The following is an 11,240-nucleotide window of genomic DNA, read 5'->3' on the forward strand; positions in this document are numbered from 1 at the left end:
ATATATATATTATACATATTATTATATTTTAAGAAAACTGTTGAAGCCTTTGTTAGATTAATTCAAAATGTTATTTGTATTATTTTTCATAAATTTATACGAGTACTAGATATTGTAACATTATATTTATATTTTATTGTATATTAATATAAATTATTAAAAACATAAAAAACCTGTAAGAATGAATATATTTGTCTTATGGAATATTTTCTCTAATAATGAGGATGATGAAAAAGATGACTGGCAAATGTACCATGTCAGAGAACCACACTTGAAAATTGATAATTATTATGAGAATATTTTATCTTTCTGTATTCTGTCACAGGTAATGACAAAATGTTTATCTATTATTTGTTTTAATTTTGTGCCAAATGTTATTTACACTGAACAAAGTAATCATTGCATATGAGTATATATTCGTAACAATGTTAGCACACAATACACTATACACAAGATATCAATCATGAAACTTTATCCCTAGGATGGAAAATGAAAAGTGAAAAATTTCTCCATTAATTTCAATGGTAAAAATTTTCACTTTTCACTTTCCATCCTAGGGATAAGGTTTCATGATTGATACCCCGTGTGTTAATAACGTTATTCGTTGCAAATACATTACGAATATGCAGTGATTACTTTGTTCTGTATAAATAGCATTTGACACAAAATTTAAATAAATAATAGATAAACATTTTGTCATTACCTGTGACAGAATATAGAAGGACCAAAAATGTCCTCATAATGATTATTAATTTTCAAGTGTGGTTCTCTAATATTCAAATAAATAAACAAATTCAAAGGACTCTTTCAAAACATAATAACAAAACTCAATCAGCGGGCGAAGTAAGAGTCAAGACTCATCAGCACAGACTCAAAGTCTGTGTTGATCCTCACTACTGAACGTACATGATAATCGATACATTATGTCTGTTTTACATATCTGCGTTCCTTCTCTCTGTACACGTTTCGAAAGTTTTTTGGTTCTTTTTGGACAGATTAATTCAAACTTCTTACACATGATTTCTGAACTTCAACAATGACAATTTTAATACTTTTGACTGTTCAACCATACGGAAATAATGTTTCGAGATCGAGACTCACCCGAACTGTGATTACTCGGATTATGCGAATACTTGCGACAATTCAATTTATTCTGTTATTTTTTATTGTACTAATGTCTGAAGAGGGCTCAAACTGGTAGCCGAAACTTGTTACTTGTAATGTATTAGTTTATAGTTTTATTATTTATTATTTTTTGGCGTGATGTTTCATCGCGGTTAATACAATATATAATTTTATGTAAAAATTAAAAAATGTGGTTGACTCTTACTTCGCCCGCTGATTGAGTTTTGTTATTATGTTCTCTAATATGATACATTTGCCATTCATCTTCTTCACCATCCTCATTATTAAAAAAAAATATTCCATGAGACAAATATGTCCATCCTTATAGGTTTTTTATATTTATTAATAATTTATATGAATATATTATACAATAAAATATAAATGCATTTTTATTTCAATATCTATATAGTATAAATTAATAAAAAACGATACAAATACAATAACATTTTGACTTAATCTAACAAATAAGGCTTCAACAGTTTTCTGTAAAATATAATAATATGTATAATAAATATAATAACATATATAATTGTTAATATCCTTTGAGTTATAATTAAAAGTTAATACAGTAAAGTTATATTTTACTTTTCCAGACTTCTTATACTAAATTGTATATATTTCCATTATTGATATATATTTTAGAATAATATACACAATAATTAATAGTTAACGTACATACCTATTTGTTTTTACGCACTCTTTTTATTAAATTTACATCACGCAAATTTGCGCATTGCACTTCTTACAATCTATTCGATCTAATCCGATTACTTCTGAGAAACCAAAATCCGATAGATCCAGAGAATTTTTTAAAATGCGAAACGTTCAGCAGAACGTTTATTTTGCAACTGTTGGACGTTTTCTTCGCGCTAATTGGATTATATTTTTAGATGTAAAAGAATGCTCTTATCAGCAGAAAATCATAAATGATTAAACTGTTGTGTTCTACTGAAACGCAACCAATGAATCCACTAGTCGGTCGGATTGGAAATCCGACGATTCGTCGTAAACACCAAGAATATCTACGACCAATTAGAATCTGAAGCATCTGTAGCGGAATATCCTGCCATGTTATACCGCAATAGCAACTGCTTTCTGCACAGGAATAAAAAATCGCTAGTAACAAGATGTCTTCGAGCTTCTACACATTTGTGATAAAATCAAATTGAACTGCAGAAACTTTGAAAAGTTAAAGATGGTACTTATACAAGCAAGAATTACGTTTTACTTTAGTCTAGAGAGAGAGTGGCAAATTGCATTACGTGAAACGTCTAATCAGGACGGGGGTCACGTGACAGTTTTCTCCAATCTCTTCCATGCTTATGGAGCTTTAATGCCCATACCCAATTAGAGGAAACGGATGCAGTTTGTCACTTTCTCCCTGTGAGGTTCTCTACTCTGGCCTAGAGTCTTTAGAATACCAAAGTCTGTCCATCCCTCCTTTGTTGATTGGCGTGTCCACACAATAGCAGTTCCAATCGAAAACGTACATTCATATCACCAATTGAGAGCAAACACATTTCGGACACGCACGCCATTTTTAGGGCATGGCCAGACTTTGGTATCTAGGGACTCTACTCTGGCCTAGTAGCAAGCCATCAATTGCAAAGATTGAAATTGAGATTGCTACTTACTAAAATTAAAAATTCACACGTTACGTACGTACAATGTTGATCGACGTCGAAAGCATCAAATTGACGTCGATTCGATGTCGATTTCATTATCATTTCTGACTGGGTATGAATACCGCCCCATGTTTAGCGTTTTACAGTTGGTAGTTCGATTCGCCCACGGAGTCCATAGACAGAGAGGGCAGAGATTTTAGAGAGAGACAGCGTGCACACACAGTTATCCGGTCAGGGTTGGCATCTTTAAATATAAGGTATTATACATGATGTTTATATCGTATAATACTATATATTATCTGTATTATACATACGTTTTATACGTTTTATATGTATTGTACGTGCTACGTATTATATACAGGATGTCCCATAAGTCTTGGCCAATCACTTTTGTGTGGATAGAGCGGACTAAACTGAGTCGAAAAGTTTTCTACCATTTTGCAATTTTCGTATTTTAATAATTAACGTCGTTTTTTAATAATTAACGAGATGTTAATTATTAAAAATTGCCAAATATTGGCCTTAAATAATTTTTTACTCAAATATTATCAACTTTACAGAAAAACTGCAACAGACAAAAATTATTTATTTTCTTTTCATAGAACTCTAAGAATTTTTCAGAATTTTTTATCAATTTTTTAGTACTACATTTTCTTATTTTTACTAACATAAGAAAGTACGGTATTAAAAAATTCTTAAAAAATTTTGAAAAAATTCTCAGAACTTTATAAGAAGAAAATAAATGATTTTTGTCTCTTACAATTTTTCTGTAAAGTTGATAGTATTTGAGTAAAAAATTATTCAAGACCAATATTTAGTAATTTTTTTTAGTAATTAATACCTTGTTAACTATTGCGAAAATGATAGAGGATTTTTCGACTTAGTCTGCTCTATCTACACAAAAGCGATTGACAAAACTTACGGGATACTCTGTATACGTATCTTACGTATACGTATTATATGTAAGAAACTACTTGCAACTCTAAATTGCCCAATCCTTATCCCTTCCAGCATGATCTCCCCTCTAAATAATTACCAAAAAAATTATAGAAAGTAACTATTTAGAATATGGATCCTTCCCCTTGAATCTTAATAAAAATTAATGTACTCATTCGACGCGTTTTCACTCAATGAAAGAATCTGGCAAAAAAACGCGATGATCAGCTTCGTAAATTGAGTTATTAAGCATTAAAGTTCGGGACTTCAGAGGTTAAGATATCTGTCATCTCCACTCGATACAACGCTACGGTCTACATTAATTACATAAATTCACTGTTTTAAAAACACAAATCCATTGGCTGCGTTCAGCAAAGAAAGCAGCTTTGCAACTATGTAAAATTCTTCAATACGATTGATTCTTGCTTTTAATTCCATACAGATCTAAATGTATAAACTAATCATATTGAAAAATTTTACAACAGTTCCAAAGCTGCTTTTTCTGCTGAATACAGCCATTGCTTTAAAAACAAATTCACTGCTTTAAAAATTCTGTTTAAAACTGTTTAAGCATATAAATTCTTTACATTAGTACTGAATTTGTGTTTTTAAAACAGTGAATTTGTGTTTCTAAAACAATAAATTTATGTAAAGCAGAATCTATACACAATACTGTATAGAGAGTCGGAATAACAGATATCTTAACTTCTAAAGTCTCGAATGCTTAATAATTCTATTTACAGCCGCGTTGTTTTGCCAAATTCTTTCGTTTTGAGTGAAAACGCGTCGAATAAGTATATTTTTATTAAAGGTTTGTTTTCTGTTCCTGCACTGGTTGTATTAGTTCAAAAAATGTACACTAAAATGTTCCCAAAATGGCGTCAGCGACGATGTTTTTTGTTCCAGTGCAACAGAACTCAATGCACGAGTTTACTGTACTGGCTGCACTAGGTCTGGAGTCAGTGCAAGCAGTACAGGCACTAGTGTACACTAGTTCAGCCACAGAAAAAACGGATCTTGTACAGATAGTGCAAGAATTGGTAATTATTTAGAAGACACCCTTCACCTTCAATTTCAGTGCAATTATGCTCATTCGGCACGTTTTTGCATGAAACGAAAGAATCTGGCAGTAAAATGTTGTGCCTAATCCTGCGAACCGAGAGATTAAGCATTGAAGTTGACGACTATTGAGATTAGGAAATCTGTCATTTCTGCGAAATATCGCGTTGAAAGCATGTGCTGCGATCACATTTTCATGCTTTATGGCTTCATGTGCATAGATTTTTTATTAACTTGCTTCTACAGCGATATATTAACATTTGTTTATTAATATTCAAATCGTCTTCCTTTCGTCGTTTAAGCCCGATGTCTACGATGCTAGAAATCGATCCGAGATTTCGGACAGAGAAAAAATTAACAAATCATATTTGAATAATTTGATCACATAATTTGCAATTGATCAATTCTTTCTTTATCCGAGGTCTAGAACCGATTTCTAGCATCGTGAACACAAAGCTTTAGGGGTTTACAACTTTTTGCACATAGCAAGAACAGAGCAGACTTTCGTTTTGAATAAAAATGCATCGAATGAGCCTAATTTCCTTAAAATCGGAAATAATGATTCTAAATAAATACAGATTAAAATACGTGTACATAGCACTGCATTAAGTCGATGATTTCCTAACTACAATGTCGTCAACTTTAATGCTTAATATCTTGATTTGCGGATCTAGGATTTGCGGATCATGACATTTTACTGTCAGATTCTTTCGTTTCATGCAAAAATGCGACAAATATTTTATTAAAATTAAAGGTGAGGGGCGTCTTCTAAATAATTATCCGAGAATTTATGAGTAATAAAATAATAAATATATATAAATAATAGCAAGCCTACATATAAAAACACTTTGTGTCATCATTATCTTTAATTAAGAATTTTGTTTAATGGAATTGCATTTATTTTCATCACACGAATCTAATACTTCTATGTAAACAATATGGGACACCATTTTTATCTTGCACTAAAACGTGTTTTATTCATTGCCTACACGCTTACACTCGTCAGTTCTGCAGGGTATCAATCTTGATGAAACTTTATCCTTAGGATGGAAAGTGAAAAGTGAAAATTTTAACCATTAGGTGCAACCAGAAGCACAATTGCTCACTGAGCGCTCAATGAGCTCTTGCATTTGATTGGCATATTCCATTAGATCTAAAAATGTAGACCAAACAGGTAAAAGAGCTCACTGAGCGCTCAGTGAGCTCTTGCATCTGATTGGTATATTCCATTAGATCTAAAAATATAGATCAAACAAGAGCTCACTGAGCGCTCAATGAGTGATGAGAGAATGAACGGTCGTGTTTCTGGATGCACCTATCGAAGTTAATGGAGAAATTTTTCACATTTCATCCTAGAAAAAAGTTTCATGATTAATACCCTGGATTGCACTAGTTCAATTCAGGATATTAATCATGAAATTTTTGCCCGTATTCATAACCAGACCTTATACTTAAAGCTTCCTTAAATTTATCTTTAGATGCTCAATAGTCAATGAAATAATTCGTAGAATATCTGAAGATAAATTTAAGAAAAAGCCTTAAATATAAGGCTTAATTATAAATACGGGCATTTATCCCTAAGGTGGAAAGTGAAAAGTGAAAACTTTTATCATTGAAATTAATAGAGAAATTTTTCATTTTTCACTTTCCATCTTAGGGATAAAGTTTCATGATTGATACCCAGTTCAATTCTAATGCAATCCTCGGGCAGAAACAGAAAATAAATCTTAAGATTCTAGGGAGAGGAGGGACTCGTATTTTAATAATTACCAAGAATATTTATGCATTAGTTCGCGTTGGCATCTTTGCATTCTTGACAGCGGCACTGAAATAAACATCTTTATCAATTTTTATTTAGATTTACATCAAATTACATTGCTGCTGAGTGTTGCAAACATTGCCTTTACAAATGCGATGATTCTACATTAGGCCGAATGATGAAGGTCGAATTTCGATCATACGAATCATGTCAACACTCATTGAGATAAACAATGACTCATACCCAAACGAGGATGATTGCGTTACCACTATGATCGAGCGAATCGACTCAACGATGACGTACAATGATTTCTTCTCGAAGTATTTAATGTGTAATAAACCGTGCGTCATCAGTTTTCAAGCAATCAAGAACTGGCCATGCAGACATGAATGGGTACTAAACGGTGCACCTAATTTCGAGGTGCTTCACAAGCTGTTTGGTATGTGCAAAATGAAAGAAGGGAAGGATTGTATTGTTTAGATTATTAATGTAATCTTTATTGCTCAGGACATTCCATTGTTCCAGTTGCTGATTGTAATAGAAAGTTTTATAATTCGCAATTTAAAAATAACATGCCCATGAAGAGTTATTTGGAATATTGGGCTGATTATAAGCGAAGCTGTTATGATAAATCGATGCCATTGTTATATTTAAAAGATTGGCATTGTGTGAGAAATTTCTCGAATGTCCCAATATATGAAGTACCTCAGTATTTTGTATCAGATTGGTTAAATGAATATTACATTGCTCATCCCGAACTAAATGATGATTATATGTTTGTATACATGGGACCAAAAGAGACCTGGTAAATACACTTTTGATGTTACAATTTTGTTTACAAAATTTGTAGAGTCCGATCGAAACAACTTTTTTACCTTCGGTCGAAATCAAAAATGAATATTCGGTTTTTATTCTATTTCTGCCAAAATCGAAATTGAATAAATCTTATAAACACTACATAATTTTCAGAATCATTGGAAAATGTCAAAATATGAGAAATTTATGTACTCTTTTAAAAATAAGATTTTATTAATATCTTATTATTCCTTATTACAAGGAATTTTCTATTACATTATAAAGGAATTTCAGGCACTAGATTTGTGACGACTTGATTAGTAAAAAAGAATAAAGAAAGAAGTCGGCGTGGTTTGCAGTCGACATCGCTCAGTCGATGTCAATAGATAATAGTTTTTCGAATGCTCACCAGCGCATTGCAATTTGTACAGTTTTGATTCAAGGCCTCAGCACATACTTTTGCGTAACGCATAACGCATAGTAATGCATAAGCAAATCAATTAATCAGAATCTTTCTTTTTCTCCTCTTATTCCATAGAAAAGAAGAATTTCGATTGGTTGATTCCCTTATGCACTATGCATTATGCGTGAGTGTGCTGCAGTCATCACTTATCGAAATTTTCTCTTAATTTTGGCCGAAACCAAAATCAAATCGAAACTAATTTTTGATCAAAACTGACCGAAATCAAAATCGAAATTTCGATCAGACTCTAAAAATTTGTATTTTAAAGTTTAAACTAAGTAATAACGCCACTTATAGTCAAAGTCAGATATTGAAATAAAATACATCCCCAGATAGCCAAGTCTGTTGAAAGCAGATTTTTTAAATGTCTGCTACACATTATGCCAACAAAATAACAACAGAATTGTTACAGAATTAGATGTACATAATACTGTTGACATACTGCTAGAAAAAACGTAACAGAATTGGCAGGATATGTTCAGTTTTTGTCAACAATTTGCCTTCATATTATATCGACAGGCGATGTTAACAGAACACAAGTGTAATTCGGTCGCAGTTGATAGCAGACTGCCGTCATTTTCTGCTCGAACCTGCCGAATCTGCTAGAAGATTGCAGACATTTTGCCTGTTTATCTGGATCTCTATATGTACTTTTTAAATAAATTTAAATATATAACTACGAGCTGATTACTCTTGGATTTACAACACAATTAAACTGGAATAATCTCCTCAAATTAAATTAGATCATCAATTTGATGCTATTAGTATTTTAAAATCCAAAAATAACTTGTTGCGAAAAGTGTTATCTCGGCCAAGATTGTTCTGTGATTTAATATTTTTATTTATTTATGTATCGATTATTGCCTGTCATTCTATAAACTGATTTAACTGCTGCTAATAATATTCAGGACTCCATTGCACGCAGATGTTTTTACATCATATAGCTGGTCTGCAAATATTGTCGGAAAAAAGAGATGGTTGCTCTTTCCTCCACACGAAGAAGATCACCTTCGTGATCTTTATGGGCAATTGGTATACGATGCGGTTTCAGAGGAACTCAACGATCATACGAAGTATAAAATGTATGATAGTGAAAAATTAAAATGTTTCGACGTAATTCAAGAAGCAGGAGAGATTATGTTTGTGCCATCAGGATGGCATCATCAAGTTTGGAATTTGGTAAATAGTAATAGAATTTCGTAAAAGGAGTATTTAAATTGTTGATATTAATGGTAAATTAATTATGTGTCGCCTTTTATGAAGGAAGATACAATTTCTATTAATCACAATTGGATCAATGGCTGTAATATTACCAATGTATGGTGTGCATTAAAACAGGAATTAAGATCTGTTATGAAAGAAATTGATGACTGCAAGGATATGAAGAACTGGAATGAACATTGCCAATTGATGCTAAAAACCTCTTACGGTATGGACTATAAACAATTTCTGGAATTTATATCGTTTATTGCTAAGAATCGTTTACATGCTATGATAAAAAAGAGTCGAGTCATCAGTTTTAATAAGTATCGTTTTGGATATAATCATTGTCTGTTTGATTTGCGAGCACTTAAAATCATATTGGAGAATATTATCATAGACGCGCAAGATTTGTCCGTGTATAATTTGATGTGTAAAAATGATGAAGCCCGCATTTTACTGAAAAATATTGCTTCGTTTCTCAATTCTTGTAATATTGAAAATGCAATTTTTCCATAAATATAAAATCCAATAAACTGTTAACGAAACAAGAGAAACTGTTAAAAAACCAATTGTAAATTTTGTTGTAAATATAGCATGTACTTACATAATTTATATCATGTCATTTTTATGTATATGTGTCAAGTTTTATAAATCTCCCTCCTCTCTCTCCCCTCTTAACTTCATTTAAATTTTCTCTTAAAAGATAACATTTTGCAGAATTACTTATTTTAAAATTGCTTTTGTACAGTAAGCATTATATTAGATGCTATTTAACCATAGCAGACATAAGTAAAATTTATAAAATAATTAAAAAAGGAATTATCAATTTAGAAAGAGATTGCAAATGCGTGAAACATATAGTAAAAAGCAATAATTATCTTCTATCGATTCTATAATGAACATGGCTATATTAAAAGCGCAGACATATAAGTGAAATTTATTTTTACTCTTAAAAAATAATTAAACATAGGAAACGTAACTTTTTTTTTTTAGGTGAATGAATCGTATAATATAAAGATTTCTCTCTAAATATAAAGATTTACGATAAAAATTTAGAAATCTGTATTCTCTCTATTAAGCTAAAATGCAATCCAATCATTGGATACATTGTCTCTGCTGTTTATAAAATATCTCGCAAAACGCAACTTATGTCTATCTTTAACATATTGTCTTATTTACTTTTTTCAATTATGTAAGCATAAATAACTAATTTTTAATGATGGCGCGTGCGCATGTGTGCGCCTATATGCATGTGTATGTATATACATTAGCGTGCGTACATATATTTTAATGAAAATATACAAAATTTCTAAGATATAAATATCACTTTTTCAGTGAGAAGTGCCCGACATGTTGACAAATTGCCCTAACCATGAATTTTTAATAAAATAATTCAATAATGTATAAATATACATTATTGAAAAATGTTCATAAATATATAATTCATAAATATAACTAATAATATATTACTTTTGAATATGTATTTTTAGTTCATTTTGAATCCCTAATACAGATATGCATGTAAAAAAAGTTATAGAAATTCATCTGCATCACTATAGCAGTACTTCAATTATTTCAATTAATTTCATAGAATTTATAGAATCTCTCTGAAAAAAATTTAAAAAATCATTATGTATTTTTTCTGTCTGTACGATACGTCTGTATAATAAAAATGTGTTCTCTCATGCAAGGAAATTCTGTATAATCTTTCTCAATGTTCATTTCTTTTTTTCACACAGCTTATAAACTAATAAAAAGATATTGCACCAACAGAGAGCTATTTAAAACGAAATGGATAGCTATTCTTTCCTACATTACTAAAGAAAAAGGTTGTTATGGTTGAAAAATATGATAAACAATTTTATCGCAGTTTCTCTTAATACAATTTTTTTTCCGGCCACAAATAAGCAGAGCTATAAGCAATACATACATCCTACCACCTACAATCGCACATGTATACATACATACAACATACATCTGTACATTTGTTATATAAATCTAATTTTTTACAATAGTATCTCAATTTTTATCTCTTGCATAGCAAGTCTAATATTTAAAGCATCACATGTCATAAAGTCTAACGCATTCATCAACAATTAACCACTATTGCAAAGTTTAGACTTTTCGCAATGTGCGCTTTTTTTCTTGATAAGTAAACTCTTTTTATACGTTAAATGTGTACATTTCTCCTTTATAAATCTTACAGTTTACTATTTACTATGGCTGAATAGAAGTAAACAACAAGTGTTTACTCAATTGCTATAGAATCAAATAA

The 11,240-nt window shown here is 31.0% G+C and overlaps 1 protein-coding gene across 5 annotated transcripts in view; it reads left to right on the top strand.

Annotated features, from left to right (window-relative positions):
• The window catches only part of LOC108745880 (jmjC domain-containing protein 4), a 37,854-nt gene extending 27,488 nt beyond the window's left edge, over window positions 1–10,366 (top strand). For 2 of the 5 annotated variants that reach the window (XM_018482280.1, XM_018482281.1), the window contains exons 2-6: window positions 2,887–3,007; window positions 6,604–6,943; window positions 7,012–7,309; window positions 8,671–8,941; window positions 9,026–9,514. In XM_018482280.1, coding sequence (XP_018337782.1) covers window positions 6,712–6,943; window positions 7,012–7,309; window positions 8,671–8,941; window positions 9,026–9,481 — 1,257 coding nt within the window. In that variant the 5' untranslated portion in view covers window positions 2,887–3,007; window positions 6,604–6,711 and the 3' untranslated portion in view covers window positions 9,482–9,514. Of the gene's footprint in view, window positions 1–2,886; window positions 3,008–4,710; window positions 4,727–6,558; window positions 6,944–7,011; window positions 7,310–8,670; window positions 8,942–9,025; window positions 9,515–10,300 lie in introns of those variants that run through there. The other 3 variants (XM_018482284.1, XM_018482283.1, XM_018482282.1) reach the window with 3 other exon arrangements.
• Window positions 10,367–11,240: the final 874 nt, after the last annotated feature.

The sequence above is a fragment of the Trachymyrmex septentrionalis genome, unplaced genomic scaffold, assembly GCF_001594115.1.
Source record: "Trachymyrmex septentrionalis isolate Tsep2-gDNA-1 unplaced genomic scaffold, Tsep1.0 scaffold153, whole genome shotgun sequence".
NCBI classification, from domain to species: domain Eukaryota; kingdom Metazoa; phylum Arthropoda; class Insecta; order Hymenoptera; family Formicidae; genus Trachymyrmex; species Trachymyrmex septentrionalis.